The sequence below is a fragment of the Ambystoma mexicanum genome, chromosome 14 (assembly GCF_040938575.1).
Source record: "Ambystoma mexicanum isolate Mex_15411 chromosome 14, UKY_AmexF1_1, whole genome shotgun sequence".
NCBI lineage: Eukaryota > Metazoa > Chordata > Amphibia > Caudata > Ambystomatidae > Ambystoma > Ambystoma mexicanum.
Genome location: NC_090940.1, coordinates 668,343,315 through 668,366,466, shown reverse-complemented (window position 1 = coordinate 668,366,466; position 23,152 = coordinate 668,343,315). Strand labels below are relative to the sequence as shown.

Below are 23,152 nucleotides of genomic sequence, written 5' to 3'. Positions count from 1 at the left end.
GGGGAAGGGGGAGCAAACCTTCACATGTTATGGGGATGTTCTAGAGTTATGTTGTTTTGGAGAGAAGTCCTTGATCGGATTGAGATGGATGTAAATACTGAGGTTTTGAGGTGCTCCAAATACACATTACTGAGGCCGAGTAGATGTTATATGGGAGTGGGCTTTCAGAGCGTTGGTGGTTGCACAGAAACAGATACTAAAGTATGGAAATCAAGGAAAAAAGCAACAAATTGATAGTTGGTTGAGTGAGTTAGTTGTGTTATCTACATATGAAAAGGTGATGTTTACAATAAGAGGATACTATGATGATTATGTCATTATTTCATCTTTCAATGATTTATATGGTGAATCTGATGGTTGATTGTTTAACGGTTCTTAACTATATGTTTGTGCATGAATGGTTCCATTTATCGATATATGGGATACATTACTCACCTTAATTGTATTTCTGATGCTTGTATCTGCTTAGATTCACATGCTGTGCATAGGTCGACATCTAGTGGAAGCTGCAGAGTATTACAGTTTGTTTTTCGAAACTCGAAAATGGGCGTCGACACAGGTCGTGCCAGTAATACTATCCCTAGTGTGACGTCCACTGTACCCAAGATCCCTCACGCGTCTAGGATCTCAGATTGTATTTTTTCTGACATGAGGTAGCATGAGGAGTAGCGCGAGTACAGATAATCCAAGCAGATAGATAGAAAGGTAAGACTACAAGCAACCATGCGCCTTCTCTCAGAGGGGAGGAAGGGTGGGTCGCATGTGAATCTAAGCAGATACAAGCATCAGAAATACGATTACGGTGAGTAATGTATCCCTTCTGAGGCTTGTGGAATCTGCTTAGATCACATGCTGTGCATAGATTAGCGAGCAGTACCTGAAGAAGGAGGTAGGATGTGAGCAGGGTCATGAGCAAATAAGCGTCTTAGAACCGCTTGTCCCACTTGTGTATCTGCCTTGGAATGGGTGTCAATGCAGTAATACTGAGTAAAAGTGTGAATAGAGCTCCAAGTAGCTGCTTTGCAAATGGTGTCAAGGGGTACATTTGTAATGAAAGCCAGAGTGGCCCCAATGCCTCTTGTAGAGTGGGCTCTTGACGTGAAAGGCAGAGTCTTTTCAGAGAGGGAGTAACACAGCTGGATACAGTTAATAATCCACTTCAAGATGGCACCTTTAGAGACGCGATCTCCCTCTCTGCCTGTAGCTACGGAGACAAACAGCTGATCTATTTTCCTTAGCGGTCTAGTTTTATTTACATAGTAGAGGACCGCCCTACGCACATCTAGGGTGTGTAGTTTCACCTCAGCTGAGCTTTGAGGGTCCTGGAAGAAAGCCGGAAGCTCGATGGACTGGTTTACGTGGAATTTAGATATAAACTTAGGTGAGAACCTAGGGTGTGTGCGTAAAACCAGTTTGTCTTTATGGACAGTAAAGAAGGGATCCTGCACTGACAGAGCCTGAATTTCACTGACCCTTCTTATAGAAGTAATAGCTACTTAGAAGGCTGTTTTATAAGTCAGGTGTTTGAGACTGCTTTTATGCATGGGCTCGAAAGGGGGGCCCATGAGCTTAGATAGCACCACATTAAGGTCCCACCCTGGTGGTGGGTTTGAAATAGGAGGGTGAAGTCTCTTTACTCCTTCCATGAAGGCTTTAACTACTGGTACTTTCCACCATGAGACCTTGTTATGGGAAGTGGTGTATGCCGACAGGGCTGCCAGGTGTACTTTCAGTGAGTTAAAAACCAATCCTGCGTCTAGCAGGTGGAGCATGTATGTAACAATAGTGGAAGGAGTGCAATCAACTGGGTTGATTTGTCTACTCTGTCACCAGATAACGAATCTCTTCCACTTGTCGAAGTAACAGTGCCTTGTGTTTGGTTTCCTAGATTCCTTTAGGATGTCCATACACCTCTGTGGTAAATTGAGATGTCCAAACTCTATGACCTCAGGAGCCATGATGCCAGGTTCATTGAGTTGGGTTGCTGATGCACTGTTTGACCTTGGTGCTGGGACAGTAGGTTGTACCAGGCCGGAAGTTTGATGGGCTCGCACACCGCCATCCTGCGCAAGTGTGGGAACCACGGTTGTCTTGCCCACATGGGAGCAACTAGGACTAGCATCATTGACTCTGTTCATCTTGTAGACCACCTTCCTGATGAGAGGAGTTGGTGGAAAAGCGTACGCAAACATCCCTGACCAGTTCATCCACAGGGCGTTCCCCTGGGAGTCTGGTTGGGGGAACCTGGATGCAAATCCTGGGCATTGTCTGTTTTCGCTTGTGGCAAATAGGTCTATAGTGGGGGAACCCCACTGAGAGAAGATATCTTCTACGACCTCTCTGTGTAGAACACATTCGTGTTCCTCTGGGAGGGAGTCTCTGCTCAGAGCATCCGCTAGGGAATTGAGCTCCCCTGGAACATGTTGTGATGACAGGAAGATGTTCCGTCTGAGTGCCCATATCCAGATTTTTTTGGCAAGCTTGGACAGATTTGGCGAACAAGTCCCTCCTTGCTTGTTCAGGTAGAACATGGCTGTCGTGCTGTTCGTCCGGATTTGCACTGACAGGTTTAGTAGGTGGGGCTCGAACGCTTGAAGCGCTCTGAATACTGCCAGAAGCTCTAGCAGGTTGATGTGGTTCTTGGCCACTGAGTGAGACCAGAGACCCTGCGCTGTGTGGTGGAGATGGTGAGCTCCCCACCCCGTCAGACATGCATCGGTAGTGACTACTGCCTGTACTTCGGGATCGTAAAAGGGTTTCCCCTGTTTAAGATTCTCTCTTGTCCACCAGTGAAGACTTTGCACCAGTGTTGGCAAAACGACCACTAGATCGTCCCACTGACCACTTGCCTGAGACAACTGTTTCGCCAACCATTCCTGCATGGGACGCATGCGCAGGCGCGCGTGGGGGACCAGGTAAATACAAGACGCCATCATGCCCAGCAAACGCATTGCTTTGCGTACCGTTATTTGGTGACCGGACTGATATTGCGGAATTTGCAGTAGTATATTCCGAATTCTTTCCTCTGAAGGAAATGTCAACCCCTCTTGAGTATCTAGGATTGCTCCTAGGAACTGTTTGGAGGTGCTTGGCACCAGGCTTGACTTTTTCTCGTTGATTGAGAAGCCTAATTCGTGGAGGAGGTCGATAGTCCTTTGAATGTTTGTCCTGCAAATTACTGGGGTTTCCCCCATTATGAGCCAGTCGTCCAGATAAGGGTACACCGGGATTGCCTCCCTGCATAGGTGTGCAGCCGCCACCGCCAGTACCTTGGTGAATACCCTTGGTGCCGAAGCTATCCCGAAGGGCAGTACCTTGAACTGGTAGTGCCGACTGTCCACCTTGAAGCGCAAGTACCTTCTGCGCGCTGGGAACATGAAAATATGAAAATATGCATCTTTCATATCCAAGGTTGCCATGTAATCCCCCTTTTTTAGGAGGGGGATTACCTCTTGTAGGGTAGTCATACGAAACTTTTGGGGCTTGACATACTTGTTGGCAGGCCGTAAATCCAATACTGGGCGCATTGTCAAATCTTTTTTTGGCACAAGGAAGTAAGTTGAATAAATACCCTTGTTTACCTGGTGTCCCGGGACGAATTCTATCGCGTCCTTTGCTAGCAGATTGGCAATCTCCTCGAGGAGAATCTTCTGATGTTGTAAAGAGTGTACTCTTTGTCGTGGAGGATGGTTCCGGGGACGCTGCAGTAGTTCTATACAGTACCCTGCGGATACTGTTGACAGCACCCATCTGTCTGATGTGATCCCTTCCCAAGCCTTGGTGAAGTTGGAAATGCGTCCCCCGACTGGGGTTGCGTGAGAAGGGACCCTGAACTGAGCGTCACTGCTTTGGTGGAGGCGTGCCGCCTCCTTTACTGGGGCTGCCTCTGCCTTTACCACGTCCTCTCCTATTACCCCTGCCGTAACCCTGGGTAGACTGTTGGCTGTTGTTGTTCCACTGTGTACCCTGCCCCTGGGAATAGTTTGATCCTCTCTGGGAATTTTGGCTGCGTGGGCGACGAAAATTCCCATTCCCTCTCTGGTTAGGGGGTTTATTGGTTAGTTGGCCAAGGGACTTTAGTGTCTCATATTCGTCCTTGGCATTCTTCAGCGCGTCCTCGACCGCCTTACCAAACAACAGATCGGCTTCCACCGGTTTGTCCAACAATGATGCCTGGGTTTCTGCCTTAAAACCAGACTGCCGTAACCACGCATGTCTCTTGATAACAGTACCTTCTGCTATCAATCTGCCTGCGTTGTCCGCGGCGTCAAAAGTTGCTTTTAAAATGCAACCAGACACGGCTCTACCCTCTGCTGAAATTCGTGCTAACTGGCCCTTTAAGGGTTCTGGTGCAGAGGCTATGAGTGCCGCGACTTCTTCTCACTGATGGCAGTTGTAGCTGGCCAACAGGGTGGTGGAGTTTGCAATCCTTGCCTGATAGGCGGACGTTGAGGCTACTTTCCTGCCGAAACCATATAGTTTTTTGCTCTCCTTGTCTGGAGGAGCTTCGGACGATGACAAGGGTGTTCCAGCCCTCTTACGAGTGTTAGTGACCACCAGGGAGTCTGGCTTCAGATGTTCTCTTATATAGAGAGGGTCAGACTGGGCTGCCCGGAAATGTTTTTCAACTCTGGGATTGACTGCTCTGGTGAGGTTTAAGTTCACCAGGGACGGGTCTATTCTTCGCTGAATAGACTTAAGGATAGGGATGGTCTGGGCAACAGGCCTCCTTTCTCCCACTAACTCCTCGGCGAAGTCCCTCTCCTCCTGGACACCGTGGGTGTCAATATGGAAGTGTTCTGCTGCTCGTGCGAGAACCTCGTTCAGGAGGGGTTGGTTATCGACAGGGGAGTCGGTAACCGGGGCTTCCTTCTCTACCGGGGAATCTACTCTGTAGGTTTCAGGGTCTTCCTCTTCCTCTTCTTGGTCCTCATCATCCCCATAGTAGCCCGTCCCGGTTTGCTCTTCTACCATGCCAAATTCTTGGTCCTCACCAAAGGAAGTCTCTCCTTGATACTGTGAGTATGGCCGTGAGTATGGTTGTACATCGAAGGGGGTCCGAAGACCTCATAGGTGTCTCAAACCGGGGCTTCTTACTCAGGGGGATAGGATAATTAGAGCCTGAGGGTGTAGCCCCTTGTGGATTATATGAAAGGAAATGTTCTGGATTTTTATCATAAAAGTCTGCCAAAGAAGACATCCTTGACATGACCCTATCTATGTCATCACTCGACCATTCTTTGGAACTGGGAATGACTCTCTCAGAAAGTCTAGGAGACTTATCCTGAGTAGGCTTGCTGGTTTTAGAAATAGCAGCAGACTTGGGCTTGTCTGTCTGTTTAAGAGGAGTGGAGTGTTTTACAGGTGTGGAAGAGTGCAGTGGTTGCTTCTTCTGCTGTTTTCGCCCCTCCCCGTAAGTGGAAGAGTGTTTTCCCTGTCCCTTTGTGGTTCCATAGCTTTTCGACCCCTGGCGTCGAGGATCGGGGGTAGAGTCCCTGTCCTTCGAACGTGGGGTCTCGCTGATCTTGTCTGCGGGCTCCGACTCCTGGAGAGCGGCCTGGGGGTGGAAGTCGTCTTCGTCCTCCGACGATCGAACTTCCATTAGCTTAGGGAGCGAGGCACTCTTGGCAAGAGTGGATGATTGCCTGGAGTTATGCGGCGATCTCGATCGAGAACGCCCAGAGGACACCGATTCGGACCGTTCTCTATGTGCCTCTTTCCGAGAACTCGACGTCGTCGAGTCTCGGTTGGACTTCGTGTGTTTTGTGTGAGTGGTGTGTGAAGCGCTTGTGTCGCAGGGGGTCTTCCCCATAGCCGCCCTGTCGGACGACCTTCCGAGGTCGGGGACCTGCGCTCAGCTGTCTTTCGACGCCGTAATGCCCTCGCCGTCTGAAAGCACGGCGTCGCTGCCATCGCTGAAGGTGCCCTCCGCTGCCATGGCCGCCTGCCTGGCGTGGTGGGCCCAACGCTTCGTCGAACGGTCCTTAAGTGTCTTAGGTTTAAACCTACTACACGCTCTGCAGTTCGCCTCGGGGTGGTCCCTCGGCAAGCAGAGATTGCACGTGGCGTGCCTGTTGACCCAAGGGTATTTGCGATTGCACTTGGGGCAGAATTGAAAAGGGGTACCCTCCATACGCACCTTGAGGCAGCGGGCTGGTAAGTGTAGGAAATGTATAAGGTGTACCTATATACCAAGAGTGTAGAGTATGTCCAACCCCCCACTCTCCCTATTTGCAGGGCCGAGGCCTTTCCGAGGCCCGGGCCGAGGCCAGAGGCCTACCGAGGCCCAAATCCGTTGTGCAGCAGCCGACCGTAGAATTCTTCTCCAAGCCGGTGTCGAGTGTCGAAGTTCGACGTTGGGATGGGTAAAGGATGTAAATTAATCGATATTTTAGCAAAAGTATGGCTATGGCCAGGGGACTCCGCAAAATGCTTCCGACCAGTATGGCGGAAAAAAACAATCTGAGGATCCTAGACGTGTGAGGGATCTTGGGTACAGTGGACGTCACACTAGGGATAGTATTACTGGCACGCCCTGTGTCGACGCCCATTTTCGAGTTTCGAAAAACAAACTGTAATACTGCGCAGCTTCCACTAGATGTCGGCCTATGCACAGCATGTGATCTAAGCAGATTCCACAAGCCTCAGAAATATATATATTTTTTTTAAATGTGTTTTAATGTTACTCTTATTTGTTGGGATGGGTTTCTATTTATTACATAAGGATTAGTTCAATTGTAGTTCTCTATGTTCCCTTCACTCAGTATGAATTCTGTAATATTGTAGACTATTGCATTGAATTTATACTCTCCTGTTTATAACATTCTTGAAAATGGAAATAAAATATATATTTTTTTAAAAACACAATGTACATTTAAGGAAATATTGGAATTCCCCTTAGAAAAGCAATACTTTGTACACGGGAACTAGTTCTACATCATAGACTTGCATGTCTTTCAGAGTCGAAAGCTCCCGTCACCTGGTGGTTTCTTTTCACGGTACTCAACATCCTCTAGCATTCGATCCTATAGAGACGGTTTACGCACCAGGTGTTTGGAAGCCTGGTCCTACATCTGCTGTCATTTGCAAGCTATGTCCTTGCGGGCACTTCACTCTTCCTCCTCTTCTTCAGTAATGATGTCCATACAGTTTTTGCACAAGTCGGCTGGATGTCACATACATTTTACTCTCTTGCAAAGGAGAAACGTCATTTTCACTCTCTTGAAATCACATTTACTCTCAATGTTTAAAAACAGGGAGTTAAATATTCCCACTTGAAAATCTTATCTGGAGCACGGGGGAAGAGGGGGAGTAGAGCACAGGGGGTGGTGAGGGGTGGAGTAGAGGGAAGTTTGAAGGAAAGCTGTGTGTCATCAGCATAACACTGGAAATGAGTAAATCGGGTGAGATAGATATGGAAGAGCCACGGCGATAGGATCGCGTCCTGGGGACACCACAGGTAGAGAGGGTGGTGGTGGCTGAGAAAGGGCTCAGTTGCAGATGAGAAGGGTGGTTAGTGAGGAAAGAGGTTAGCCAATCCAGTGCCTGGTCAGTGATGCCGAGGGTGTCACAGAACCGTTTTATGAGGATATCACTACAGACCTTCAATTCATGGGCCGTTGGGTGAAAGTGAATCCGCTTAAACCGAATACCTTCAAAATGAAGCAATCATGTTTTGAAACCAAACCTTGCCCTGAACAGGCACCTTTTGACAAACACTCTTGGCCCTTGCCTGGAAGCATTCAACAATGCGGAGGATTAGAGCTTCCTGGACGTTCTGCAGAGAATCCTTCCTTTCTCCAGACTTCCCTGCCATGGGTTATGTAGCCTTAATCGTCCACTCTTCAGGTGGATTATGAGGACAGCCTCTTTTTTGCCATCCCAATTGTTGAGTAAATTCAGACATTTACATAATGCTAAGTACGAGACACATCTAGTAACTGCACTTTGATATAGTCACTGTGTGAAGGCTCCCTTCCCAATCTCCAAAGGCATCAAATTCAGGCTACTTAATCGAACACAAAGCATTCCACTCCCTAGGACTGGCCTTTCCTTCTGCAGCGTGATCGAAGAGCACATTATAACCGGTCCTTTCCAGAAAAGTATCTTTAACACCCCATCAAAGTTCCTTTTCCCTTAAGCCAGTTGCCATCAACTGTTAATGAAGGTGCTACTGCAATGTATGTCTCTAAAGTTCTCTAAACTCAAACTTAGGAAAGATTTGCAAAGAATGCCAGAAGCACCATTAAAAGTCCCAGAGACAACGATGGATGCTGCAGTGCAACAGGGAAGAAAGCACACAACCCTGCTCTTTTAGCCAAGTTGTGTTTGACAGTACTACCAGCAAGAAGGTAGAGTGAAAAAGAGAAGTGTGTATTCATCTTGAAAAAAGCTTCCCAGTAGATATGCAGAGGAACCAGTACAAGCCATGCCACATCCATGGTGATAACTGCTCTCACGACTGTGGCTCACTCCCAGAACTCTCATTCTAGAGGAACTGGAATGGGCACTCAGTGGCGACAGAGTCTCTTGCACCACGACATTGGGCACTTAAGATTAAGCATCAGAGTGAGTGCAATGCTCAAAAGCTGCTGCGTAAAGAATAAGCACTCTGAGGCTGAAACGAAGAAGCCAGTGTGCGGAGGCAGATCACATACCTTATCTGGAGGTACGGTGACAGTACAGCTGTCAAAGTGTCCCCCCGATTACACTCTGCAAAGCTACATGCTGAGAACACACAACACCCGTTTGCTGATACTCACAGGGTATTTGGGAATGCTGTGTCTGCAAAACAAGCACCGAGAGACAACACAGACTCACCTTTCCATGCTGGAGATGCTCCTTCGGGGATAAATCCACAATACCTTTTGACGACAAAATAGCCTTAATTTGAGCAATTCTCTTCTCAATTCTTTTGACTTCATCCTCAATTGCAACTGCTTCCTTCAGTTGGAAAATAGAAATTGTAATATGAATGAGCAAAGAATTTCACAACTTTTGATACATTTCGCCAAATGTGACAAATCAGTTTCTTACTGTTGGTAACATTCATTCTGATTGATGCAGTATACCTCTCACAGATTCTTCTTCTCTGAACTATCCTTCAGGCAAAAGCTGAGCCTCGCAACACCTAGAACCCCATTTACCCCAGGCACAGGCGCTAATAAAGGCTAGAGCTGCCATGAGAAATTAAAAGAAATCTGCCTGAGCAGCTGGCGGCAGGGTGGATGAGGAATCTGTGGGAGGAATGCAGTGTCCAGCAGGAAGGATGGATTGAGAATCTGTGGGAGGAATGCAGTGTCCAGCAGGAAGGATGGATGGATGGAGAATCTGTGGGAGGAATGCAGTGTCCAGCAGGAAGGGTGGATGGAGAATCTGTGGGAGGAATGTAGTGTCCAGCAGGAAGGGTGGATGGAGAATCTGTGGGAGGAATGCAGTGTCCAGCAGGAAGGATGGATGGAGAATCTGTGGGAGGAATGCAGTGTCCAGCAGGAAGGATGGATGGAGAATCTGTGGGAGGAATGCAGTGTACAGCGGGAAGGGTGGATGAGGAATCTGTGGGAGGAATGCAGTGTCCAGCAGGAAGGATGGATGAGGAATCTGTGGGAGGAACGCAGTGTCCAGCAGGAAGGGTGGATGGAGAATCTGTGGGAGGAATGTAGTGTCCAGCAGGAAGGGTGGATGGAGAATCTGTGGGAGGAATGCAGTGTCCAGCAGGAAGGATGGATGGAGAATCTGTGGGAGGAATGCTGTGTCCAGCAGGAAGGGTGGATGGAGAATCTGTGGGAGGAATGCAGTGTCCAGCAGGAAGGATGGATGGAGAATCTGTGGGAGGAATGCAGTGTCCAGCAGGAAGGATGGATGGAGAATCTGTGGGAGGAATGCAGTGTCCAGCAGGAAGGATGGATGGAGAATCTGTGGGAGGAATGCAGTGTACAGCGGGAAGGGTGGATGAGGAATCTGTGGGAGGAATGCAGTGTCCAGCAGGAAGGATGGATGAGGAATCTGTGGGAGGAACGCAGTGTCCAGCAAGAAGGGTGGATGAGGAATACGTGGGAAGAATGCAGGTGTCCAGCAGGAAGGATGGATGAAGAATCCGTGGGAGGAATGCAGTGTTCAGCAGGAAGGACATTATCAAGGAAATTTGTATTTCTAATTGACACCACCCATGCAGAGATTTCTCAGCTTTTATAAGGCTCTGTAAGCAATAACCAGCACCAGCAGAGGGAAGAATGAATGGACTAGAACCTAAATAGCCCAAATCTCCAGTCAAAGAGCACAGGCAGCAGTGCCCTCTGTGAGGGTGCAGTAGTGAGAGATCGACACACAAGTGGCATTTCTGTTGCTATAGACTTTTATGAAGGGTTGGGGGTTCCCTGCCTCACAAATCGCAAATGAACCCCTCAGGATATCAAAATAAAGATAAGTCCACCGTTGTGTCAAAACCCCTGACTCTAGCCCTCACACAATCACCTCAATACAAAGTGCAGAGGGGTTGTCTTCTCAGTGGGCCATTCATGGTTCTCTTCCAAGTTGATAACACAAAGTTTCAAATGGTGCAAAAACAAAGTTCCCCAGGGGTCAGGAGAATGCCCCCTTCCCTTACCTTGTCCACAATGTTCACAAATCCCAGGGGCTGTCTCCCTTCCCCAGGGTTCTCTTCCTTGGACAGCCAGCCGAGTTCATCCTTCTCCCGGGGACTGTGACTATGAAGAGAAGCAACGATTGTCCACCTTATATGGGTGCAAGTCCCAGACTCGCCTGGTTTCAACAGTTCTCTTTCTAGGTAGACTTAGTGTACTCTCCTACCAAGTACTACCTATTACACAGCCAACCTACCTTCAGTTTTGCCTCCGCACATACTCCCCCCTCGCAAGATCATCACTCCTCTACCTCTAACTCCCTCAGGGTCAGTCATTTTTCAAAGAAACAAGCTGGGGATAGATTTCTGTTCGGCTGGGGCCTCCCTCTGGAACAGGCTCTCTGCTACTCTAAACCTTGAGAACAACCATCTCCGGTTCCAGAAGCACCCCAAGTCCTTCCTCTTTGTTTCTGCCTTCGCTCCCCCTTTCCCCTGCTGATCTGTTCTCTCTTGGCACTGTGCATCTGGCCACCCTCTGTCCTCCGGGCACAGGTACCTGCTTACCCTGCCACCCTCCCGCACTGCCTCCGGGCCACCCCTTGCACTGGGGTCTGTATCTGTACCCATATACCCCCAACCCCTTTGTCTTCCTGCACTTATCAGACCTAACCTGTCTGCTGCCTTAAACCCCGCACTTGCCAATGGCTGGCTGCACTACCACAGTTTGTTGTTTTTACTATTTATTTATTATTTATCTGTATCTACTTTGCTCCGCACTTTCCACGTCTCCTCCTCCATGCACTTTTCCCATCCCCCTCTCCCATGCACTTGCGCATTTTGAATGTCACTGGGCCTAGTAAGATCGTCGTTTTGCTCTCTCCTGTTCCCCTCCCTTGCCTTGTCACGCTCTGAAACAATTGTGTACGAGCGCGATAGAAATAAAATACCAATATCAATAACCTGGTTCACCTTTCTCCCAGGTACTGCGACTATGAGAATGAGCAAATCATGTATTTCTGTTATGGGTGCGAGTCCCAGACCTGCCGGTCTTCGGTATTTCTCCTTCGAAGTAGGCCTGATTTACTCTCCTGCCAAGCACGACCATATATTGTCGTATGTGTGAAAGTTTCTTCAATATTTCTTTCAGGGTCCCAGACCCTCCATTTGTGGTATTTCTCCCCATCCTCTGCTTGCCACCAGGTTCTTTGCATTTTTCTGCCCCACTGCGTACCGGTTTTCCTGGTGCACAAGGGTTTTCGCCTTCTCCCAGCTTCCTCCGTCAGCTATGGGACTTGTGGTGCTTGGGGAGGCTTGGTTTGGTCTGCAGCGGCTCCAAAGCACCAACCGTCCTCCTGGATGCCGCCACGCTTACCAGGCATTCGGTTATGCTATGGAAGAGTGTACGCTACCTTGGAGCCCCCCATTAGATTCCTCATGGAGACTATTTGGTCAGCAGACCCTGCTGCTGAGTTAAAATATGATATGATAGGTTATTTATAATGCACTTAATACCCGGAGGTTTCTAAGCGTGGACCCATGGATCGAGCCTGTGGTGCTCCGTGCCGTTTTGCTTCCAAGGCGAACACGTTGCCCCTGAGCTATCCTCCGGATGTTGGCAGAGTAAAGATGCAGGAAGGGGTCGTTTTAATGGGATACCGGTGAGAAATAAGATATGTATTGTGGAGATATAGTGGGATATTCATTCTGATTGTAATGTACATTGAAGAGTGCATCAGCCCAGGTGGACAAGATGAGGCAAGTGTATCGCCTTCTGGGAAAAGAAAGAAGGTCCACAGTGCTAATGACTACCCTCATGATCACTCCTTTCCCCATCAGTTTTCAAGAAACTTGGGAATTACTGGCTAGAATATTTTTGGAGGGCCCCGTCGGCCGACACTGTAGCGCCTGTTGCATGTTCCACTAGCTACCCAAAGGGCCAGACTACCCGAGCCCAATAGATTTTCATGGGAAAGCCAGAGAACGGGACCCGCCATTGGCAGCTTGGGCCACCCAGGTCTCTGGGGTCGAGTGGGAGAACTACAAAAGACAATCCTTAGAAGCCAGATGGTGCTTAACAGCCACCTCCTTGGATCCAGCCCGACCAGATGAGGGCTTTGACCAGCTGACCTTCACAAGTTCAATACAGTCTCAGTGGGGAGCAACCGTTCTCTGATCTCCATAACAGCATCGACTTTCTTCTCAAGCCAGGGCACTACCAGGACCCAGGGAATCAACAGACATGACAAGACTGTGGAAGGTCAAAATCCCAAGCAAGATGGCACCAGTACAAGCTCTGCCCCTGGTGGGCTATCACCCCACAGGCGCCCCTCTGCTCCTCTAAGCAGTAATCAAGCTTAGGGTCATGCACAGGTGTAGGAGCATACCAACCCAAAAGAGAGACGGTCAACCTCTTAGTCAAGTAGATTCCTCATAGCACTGGCAGATGTTCTGGGAGGCAAGTGACATTAGGAGCCCTTTGTGACCAGGGCCAAACAGATAATGAGCAGCTCAAAGTGGAGGCAGCCTAGGAAAGGGCAGTGCTACAAGCGTAGCTGCAGAGATCAGTGAAGGCCCTAAAGGATTGGCATTTGTCTCGGAGAGACATGCTGGTGCCAGTCCAGAGACTGTAGTTAGCAGAAGTAATGCACCAAGAGCTAGTACACAACCGGGACGCATAGAATGGTGAGGAACATCAATGCCTCCACTTACCCATCTATGGAACAATCGACCAATGTACCTCTCTCTGGAACAATCTGCCAATGTACCTCTCCCCGGAACAATCTACCAATGTACCTCTCCCCGGAACCATCTGCCAATGTACCTCTCCCCGGAACCATCTGCCAATGTAACTCTCCCCGGAACAATCTGCCAATGTACCTCTCCCTGGAACAATCTGCCAATGTACCTCTCTCCGGAACAAATCGACCAATGTACCTCTCTCCGGAACAATCTGCCAATGTACCTTTCCCCAGAACAATCTGCCAATATACCTCTCCCCAGAACAATCTGCCAATGTACCTCTCTCTGGAACAATCTGCCAATGTACCTCTCTCTGGAACAATCTGCCAATGTACCTCTCCCCAGAACAATCTGCCAATGTACCTCTCCCCAGAACAATCTGCCAATGTACCTCTCCCCGGAACAATCTGCCAATGTACCTCTCCCCGGAACAATCTGCCAATGTACCTCTCCCCGGAACAATCTGCCAATTTACCTCTCTCCGGAACAATCTGCCAATGTACCTCTCTCTGGAACAATCGGCCAATGTACCTCTCCCCGGAAAACAATCGACCAATGTACCTCTCCCCAGAACAAATCGACCAATGTACCACTCCCCGGAACAAATCGAACAATGTACCTCTCCCCGGAACAATCTACCAATGTACCTCTCCCCAGAACAATCTACCAATGTACCTCTCCCCGGAACAATCTGCCAATGTACCTCTCCCCAGAACAATCGACCAATGTACCTCTCCCCAGAACAATCGACCAATGTACCTCTCCCCAGAACAATCGACCAATGTACCTCTCCCCAGAACAATCGACCAATGTACCTCTCCCGGAACAATCTGCCAATGTACCTCTCCCCGGAACAATCTGCCAATGTACCTCTCCCCAGAACAAATCGACCAATGTACCTTTCCCCAGAACAAATCGACCAATGTACCTCTCCCCGGAACAATCTGCCAATGTACCTCTCCCCGGAACAATCTGCCAATGTACCTCTCCCCAGAACAATCTACCAATGTACCTCTCCCCAGAACAATCTGCCAATGTACCTCTCCCCAGAACAATCGACCAATGTACCTCTCCCCAGAACAATCGACCAATGTACCTCTCCCCAGAACAATCGACCAATGTACCTCTCCCCGGAACAATCTGCCAATGTACCTCTCCCCAGAACAATCTACCAATGTACCGCTCCCCGGAACAATCTGCCAATGTACCTCTCCCCGGAACAAATCGACCAATGTACCTTTCCCCAGAACAAATCGACCAATGTACCTCTCCCCGGAACAATCTGCCAATGTACCTCTCCCCGGAACAATCTGCCAATGTACCTCTCCCCGGAACAATCTGCCAATGTACCTCTCCCCAGAACAATCTACCAATGTACCTCTCCCCGGAACAATCTGCCAATGTACCTCTCCCCAGAACAATCGACCAATGTACCTCTCCCCAGAACAATCGACCAATGTACCTCTCCCCGGAACAATCTGCAAATGTACCGCTCCCCGGAACAATCTGCCAATGTACCTCTCCCCTTAACAATCTGCCAATGTACCTCTCCCCTTAACAATCTGCCAATGTACCTCTACCCGGAACAATCTGCCAGTGTACCTCTCTCTGGAAAAATCTACCAATGTACCTCTGCCTGGAACAATCGAACAATCTACCGATGTACCTCTCCCCGGAACAATCTACCAATGTACCTCTCCCTGGAACAATGTACCCATCTTCCTGTGGCAATCTACTTCCTTGATCCACTTCAGGGAATTCCTAAAGACAGGGTAATCCAAACAAGCACCGTGGACTTGTTCCATTAGGCTGCCCTTTTCTATACAAATCCCATGTGATCTGTAAAATCCCAGGTGGATAGCTCACAAGTAAAGTGCAGGTCTCTGAAATGAGGGTAGATTGCACCCGCAAACCTGCACCGCCAGCAGGGCTGACTTAGTCTGTTATCCTTCGGAGAGCAAGAATCTGGGCACAATAAACATGGGGCATGCAGCGCATAGAAGCAGGAGGAATCTGGCGTGAAGCGCAATGTGCATCATTCTATATCACCTTGTGTAGCATTGTAATAGAATATAATTGTGTGAAGTGTTTGTAAAGGTACTATAAATGAAGTCAAATTAAGTAACACTAAATGAAATGAACAGGCTATTCCTTCCAGACCTTTATCAAATGGGCAAAAAAATAAAAAAAGTGTTATTACAGATAAAATCCCCCAAGATTCTGAGCGCCAAACTTACATCTCCCACGTGCTGAATCTGGGGCAGAATCCAAGTGATCCTCTGCTGCAGAGCGGCCACTTGGCCATCCAGGTCATTGAGCCGCTTCACGGTGTGCTTGATTTCGAAGATGACCGATAACTCATCCAGTTCCGAATACATGCTCTGCAGAATGTTTTGCTTCTGCTCAGAATCCTCCAAAGCCCTCTACAAAGAGTGCATAATGTAAGTATTAATTTACAAACAATGCTCAGTATTTAAGTCAAGAAGTGATTAGGTCTGTAGTGCATGCTGTTCCAGTGGTCCTACTAATTAATTTCAGAATGCTGCTGTCATATACATTTTTAGAAAGAAAAATGGAAGAGGTGCACAGATAAAGGTTGTTCTCCTTTGATCCATGGTCTCCGGGCATATCTGGAAAACATTACTTGCCTGTAACAGTGTTTTTGCGGCTTATCTAAGTTTTAGATTCACATGGTGTGCATAAATCGCCATCTAGTGGTTGTTCAATAATATTACAACTTATTTTTTGTTTAAAGGGTCACGATGGGCCTATGAGTTGTATGCTTGTTTAGGGCAATGAGCGCCATATAAAGCTCCCATGAATAAACCGCATCTTCAGATTGTATTTATGTATGTATGCCATAAGGAACAGAATTACCTTAAATCTAAATTCACACATGCAATATAATATTTATTGAGATAGTAAATATAGAGCGTAGGATCGTATATCAGCCTGCGCGCTAGTGACCACTCTCAAAATTGTTTGGTTGTTAGTTCTAATATTGTTGGTACATATAAGAGAAAAGACTGTTGGCTGCGGACAGAAACCTCCCCACAGAGCCTCCCACAATGTTCTGTAAATAGTAAACAATCAATAAGAAACTGGGGGTGTTATTAGAAATCCGCGCTCAAACCAAAAAAACAACCTATAATGTCCAAATAACGGCTTTTAAAAAGCGTGAAATTCTTCCAAAAGAGTTCCAGTATTCAAAAGTTCTTTAATATGGCCTCTTGCGGAGCGTACAGGATAGAACCCTTTAATTTTCTGCTATGAAAGAAGGTGACAGGAGCCACTGACAGCTGGGATTTTCGTTTTTGGCTATTGGAAGCCGCACAAAACTCTTTTGGTTTAAAGAAAGAAGCATTATCCAACAGAGGTGTTTTCCCCGAGGCCCTCGTACATTGCCCAGTTATTTGGCCACTAACATGCATGTTGATTTTGGCGGCATCTCAAGGACCCATATATAGCATACAACAAACCATCCTGACAAAGACGCATAAATGACATTTACATTTTCAAGTGACATGTTGTTGATTAGCACATTTGCTTCACTTGTCACATCCTCTATACAATGGGAGCGTCTAACCAGGGTACAAGAGGCACTGACTGTCCTCAATGCAGGGATTCCAGAAGCAAAGATGTTCCTGCTGACAGAATGAAGCCTCTTTAACTCTGTTGGAAGTACTGTGGGGAAGGCTGTGTGGGTCTGGTTCCCGCAGGAGAAGCCTGTCAGGAACCAGAAAGAACTGCGGGAACTGCAGAGCCCGCAGACCCCAGAACATCCAACATACAGTACCAATAATTACAGGCTATGCATTCTTCACCCCTAAATGAAAAAGTAATGGGGCAAAATAATAAACCAAAATCTTTAATCGGTTTGCTTGGAGGGGAGACCCGAAATGAGATCGTGAAGGTCATTACTTCAAATGCTCTTCCTTCTATCTTACCAATTCTTCTCTCCTCCCACCTAACAGGACTTCTTTTCATACCTGGACACACCTCTGCTAGAGCCAAGAGGTAAAGCTGTCCATGCGCCATATGATGTTTTCATCAAAAAAGAATATGCAGATAAAGTGTATGTGGATGACGCCACGCTCGGCTCACATTGCCTCTCCGGAGTCCTTGCACTCTCAATGGGCACAAATATAACGGTCTCACTGGGAAGAACAGCAACATGTCCCAAGATGGTAAATCCTTGGTTTAGAATTCATTTCAAACAGTCTTCTTATGAGGACATTTGCCGGTACTTAAGGAGAGAAAACCCTGCCTCTTGCAGATCTTCTACTGAAATGCAATTTGGAACCTTCTGTGAGTAAGGAATGGTATCAATAGTAAGATGGACACAAGTGGCCACAGTTCAAGGGTGTTTATTGAACTTCAACAAAAGTGTGATAAACACCCATGTAATCCTAAATCTACAGATGGGAGCAAGCTGTGATTATCAAATAATAACGCAGTCCTAGTGGAGTCTCAGAAAAATAAACTTTTGCCAATCCTTGCCGCTATTTACAAATAGTGTGAGGTAGTGTTCATGAAAAAGAAAGAAGTGTTCACAAAAATGATATGTCAGGAGGTTCAGGCCGTTGGCCTCCCTTCCCCACATTTTCAACACGGGACAAGGCGGTTCACTCAAGCATAGCACACTCTCCGACTTCTTTGGCATGAGGACATAGTTCCATTCACAGCATCAGCGCTTTCTGCGTCCATGTTTTATATCCATCAAAGTCTCTTGATTCAGCGGGCCTGATGCACCAAAACAAACACAAAGTTCCTTTCCTCTCACAAGCACTCAATTCTGGTGATTCACTCTTCACCCTGGATCCCCCCTCTTCCGGGCTCAGATCCCCTTCTCCGATGTTCAGAGAATATTCTTTCACAGCTGACTCAGCAGGGCTCAGATCCTTCCTCTTACACAATTAGTCTCCCTCCGCCGGGCTCGGACCAATTTCAGTTCGCATTAACGATCAAAGACTTTCGAATGTGCACAGGGTTTAACTTGACCCGTTGCAGGACCACTTCGATTTCACAACTCATTTTTACATTTGTCACCTCTCAGTTGGATACCTTACAAAGCACCCAGGTAGTGCCAGACTACTCCGTATACAGTATCTTTCTTGGCTTCAAAGGTTCAGTCACTCCTTTGATGTTAAATTATATTTGCGTCGCTCGTCACCTACGCTTCATACACTGTTCTCTTCAGATTTCTTAATAGCATGTTGCTGCTTGAAACCTTGGTTCTAAAACAGACTGGTCTGCTATCAGTCTCCCCAACTCAACAGCCTTGCTGACGCTGCTTTGTGGTAGGAGCAAAAAAACAGTACAACGACAAACGCTCCGCCACACCTTGGCTATTGACGAGGGAGAGCCCTGGGTATCTTAGACACACAATACAGGTTTCTTCAGCTTTAATTCCGGGTCTTATATTTCTTATTTTCGAAGGCTCATGAAAGTAACGGTTTTCCTCTGAAAAGGTCACGGGTACTTCTCTGGAATTGCCGTCTTTCTCCTCGTATTAAACTGCCATCTTGGAACTGCTGCTTCCTTGTGTACTTTGCCTTGCTCAGAGTCTGCTTTTGTGCTTCGCCTTTTATCAGTGTGGGGAACTGTGATGAAGTCAGGTGTGTGTAACGATCAGTAATTGCCTGACCATTGTGTTGGGACATGTCAGGTATACAGCTCGGGTGTTCATTTGTTTTCTCTCACAGTGAGCTGTCCATGAAAAGTGTTTGTGTCAGTAAAGGTGGAAGGAGGGGGTTGAGTTCCTAAGTATCCTACCAGGTAGGATGGGGAAAAGGTGTTACAGGGAAGGGGATACCGCGTCTCACAATCCGGTGTCCCACCCACACTCCCCGAAGATGCCCCATTCAGGTGATCCTCCTGCAATGGTCCACCCCCAGGAACTGGATCCAATAGCGGTGGCCGTGTCCTGGCCCCCTGGATGACAGATTCCCCCAGGGACTAGCGGTTTCTCACACTTCCCAAAGCTTCCACACTGCCTACCTCTTCTCCCGGAATAATCCGATCTCCAACTCCATCTTGCCTTGGGCTAACATCAACTTCCTGAAACATATGTAGTTAAGGAAAAATACCTCTATAAAACAAATAATCATAATGTGTTCCACCTATACCCCTTGAAAAGCTATTGATCTCCAATATTAGTCTTTTCTGCCTCTGGGAAACCTGACAAAGCCTGAACTAAACTCAACTCTCTGGGTTGAATCTGCAGGTCCAGGATTGCACTATTTGTCTCGGTATTTGGATACTGGTGGAAAGAAAGGTCTCTGCCAGATTGACGCGATTGGCTCTGTGCGGGAGGAATATATTATGAGATGATTTTCCTCGAAAGTGCCTACTAGGGCATGGAACTTCCTCTCAACCTAAGGGGCTGGCAAGACCCTAGTGTCTACAACACTGGCCAATAATATGTGGAAAGATGCAAAACCTCTTCCGACCTCGGTATGCCGTGAGGTGTTGAGGCTCACTGTCCTTTTGCAGTTCCTGAGCCAGATCAAGCATTACCATTAAATTGAAGAATCAGAGGCACATTGCTGCATGGGGTCAAAAATGCCCAAATTCCCTCCACGTCTTAAACTGGCCCATGATTTATATTAATCAACATTAAAATGGAAAACCAAAGAATAGATTTCTCAAAAGGTTTACTAGAGTCAAATTATGGCCTCAATAAGAAACTGGTGGGGTTTGCACTAAGCTAAAGCTGTCTGGATAGTAAATATCCTGGCTGCATGCAATACTTTGGCAATGTTCTGGAAATGGAAACGGGGTTTTAGGGTAATACAACAGTGTTTGAAAAAAAACATTCTCCTGCACTCAGTAAGTCTCTCGCTCCTCATGGATGATTCTCCCCTCCTCCAGGCTTACCCCCAAGTGTCGTTGGGTCCACCATCCTTTTCTCCCCACTACGGTTATCCCCCATCCCTGCTGATGTAAAGTTTGTCTTCTCCCCTTAGCAATATTAGCTGGAGCCAAAGCAGAGCCATGCCGCAGCCTCTAATGGCCATCAAAGATTTAGGCTCATGGCTACACCTGGAGATACATTTCAAGGGATGAGGGATCTGTGGGAGGGGATATCCCCTAGAATGAGAACTCTAACATGTAGGAAAAAATTCTCCTGGGGAAGGATTGCTCTGACATTGGTGGTCTCCTATTAATTTAATGATTCATATATTCATAATTGTACGATATACCAATTTGGTAACATTATGTTTAAAGGAATAATGTTTTTATCCACAATACAATTATATACTTAAGAAAACAAACTGTTAAGTACCTGGGACCGCGTAGACACAAGTCCACGTCTGCCATCCTTTCCCGTGGGCATCGTGGAAGATGTGTTTGCTTAGCGCTGCGCTAGCTTCTGGGGCGCTACGAGCAAGCGAGCGAGCGAGCAGTAGTTACCCCTCTGCTAACATTCACAGGGTGAGTCTACACTTGTCGATGGTGCTACTCCGAGGTCAGAATGATACCCACCCTCTTTCTCTTCAAAGGCCAACAGGTGATCTGCGGGTATACTATGATTATTAGGGTACTCGTTAAGCACAGATCTTACTTCCGGAAGCAAAGGAGCGCTTACAGTCATAGAGGAAATGACACCGCGAGGGAAGCAGAGATGCAAGGGAGCAGGGAGATAATAACGGGGGGAGGATGGCAATTTGACATCAAGGGATCTACAAGCAGCCAGGGGAGGAAAAGTGGGGGGGTAACTTATTTATAGCTTACAGCCATGCTTGCTTTACTTAAAACATTTGGAAACATCCTTAAAATCAATATTTTGACATTTCCACTTATCTTAAAACTTGGCAAACAATGCTCCCAATTTATGACTGGCATACCAGTCACACCACCTACCAGTGTCTTACCAAAATGTCTGCTAAGCACAAACCAAGAGAAACAGCTTGCTGTTGTGTATTTTAGTTATTAGTCTTTCCTCGCTTTCCATCAGTGAACTTCTTGCTGTTGTGTATTTCAGTTATTAGTCTTTCCTCGCTTTCCATCCGTGTGCTTGCTAGCGGGAGGATGTGTGGTGGGGAGGCTGGATGAAGTAGACATGGGATGGATGGTTCTGGGCCATCTGCACTTACCTGCAGTGCGCTGGCAAATTTACTCAGTGCTTTGGCCGAGTCGTATTTAGCCTCCTCCGTTAACAGTTGCTTGGCGCCCCCTATCCATACGTTTGTGTTCTTTATATGCTCTTCGTGCTCCTCCAGCTTGGATGTAGCCTGGTGAGACAGAACTGCTTTAAGTAAACCAGAATAAAAAATGCCTTTTATACTCTGCTAGTACTGCCCCTTGTTTGCAGACGTAAGGCAATTTAATTTTCAATGTTTTCATTGCTCCATAAACCACCAGGAGTCATTTAAAACAAGAAATAAAAAGGGGAACATAGAGAAAAACAAATCTAAAAACAAACCCCAAAACAAACATTTTCAAACCACAAAGTGTGTTACGAATCCTCCGCTTTGACAAGAAGGCTGAAGGAGGCCAACATGTGCCAGGTTGGGAAGCCCAACTTCTCAATCACGCCCTCTACCAGGTGCTAATTTCCTATGGGTTGCCTCCCTGCACATGGGGGTAAAAGGGAATGCCGTGCTGGCAGCGGATTAGCCCGCGGCTTTTGACCACTGGCACAGTCACCATGAACAACACTGGCAGGTGGCAATCACCATAGGCCGCGAAGGAGTCAATGGACCACACAGACAATGGACCACACTGAGACAATGGACCACACTGAGACAATGGACCACACTGAGACAATGGACCACACTGAGACAATGGACCACACTGAGACAATGGACCACACAGACAATGGACCACACAGACAATGGACCACACTGATACAATGGACCACACTGATACAATGGACCACACTGAGACAATGGACCACACTGAGACAATGGACCACACAGACAATGAACCACACTGAGACAATGGACCACAGTGAGACAATGGACCACACTGAGACAATGGACCACACTGAGACAATGGACCACACAGACAATGGACCACACAGACAATGGACCACACTGAGACAATGGACCACACTGAGACAATGGACCACACAGACAATGGACCACACTGACAATGGACCACACTGAGACAATGGACCACACTGAAGTGTTGATGGCTGAAAGAGCCACCTGTCCTTGAAAGCACAAGCAAATATCACCCGCTACAATAGTTAGGCAAGGTAGAAATTACCCACACAAGCTTGATCACAACCTAGAGGTTTTAAGGACCTCATCTGTGGGCTGAGATATCCTATCATTTAATTTAGTTTTGTTGAGGGATGACTTTCCTGAGTTACTCTTCACACCATTAACTCGCTTCTTTCAAAGCCAGATTCAAATGTGACATCTTACCACTAATTTAACAATTTTGAAAAATAATGAAGGTTCCTTTCACTCCTCTGCAGACCTTCTCCCACATTAGTCGACATGTATGAGCCATAGCGGGTATCTCAGGGCAGCTCTCTGTCCAACCGAGAGCTACTGAACTTCGTTATGATAGAGAATAGTTCTGCTAAAATAGAAATATAACAGAAGAGGTGGCCTTTATCTATGAAGTTGCAAAGGGCTGGAATTATAGCTGAGACTAACTGGTGCTCATTTTATGATCCTGGAAAGGATGAAAGGAAGAGTGTACCAGCTGTCAAACAAAACTGATAGTTGATTTACGCTTAGTTTGCTGTGAATTCTTTGTTAATCCAATCAAGGATAATCATGGTTTATTTAAAAATGTCTTCCACTTCTTTGTGTCGCATCTTTCTATCAAAACAGAATCAAAGACGTGGAGATTTGATTTAGAAAATACTTA

General features: G+C 47.2%; 1 protein-coding gene across 8 annotated transcripts in view; it reads right to left on the bottom strand.

The window, feature by feature from the left end:
- Positions 1 to 23,152, bottom strand: part of SYNE2 (spectrin repeat containing nuclear envelope protein 2) — a 1,840,150-nt gene that overhangs the window by 545,596 nt on the left and 1,271,402 nt on the right. For all 8 annotated transcript variants that reach the window (XM_069638223.1, XM_069638224.1, XM_069638227.1 and 5 more), the window contains 3 exons: positions 21,421 to 21,558; positions 15,559 to 15,744; positions 8,821 to 8,943 (listed from right to left, as the gene is read on the bottom strand). In XM_069638223.1, coding sequence (XP_069494324.1) covers positions 8,821 to 8,943; positions 15,559 to 15,744; positions 21,421 to 21,558 — 447 coding nt within the window. The remainder of the gene's footprint in view (positions 1 to 8,820; positions 8,944 to 15,558; positions 15,745 to 21,420; positions 21,559 to 23,152) is intronic.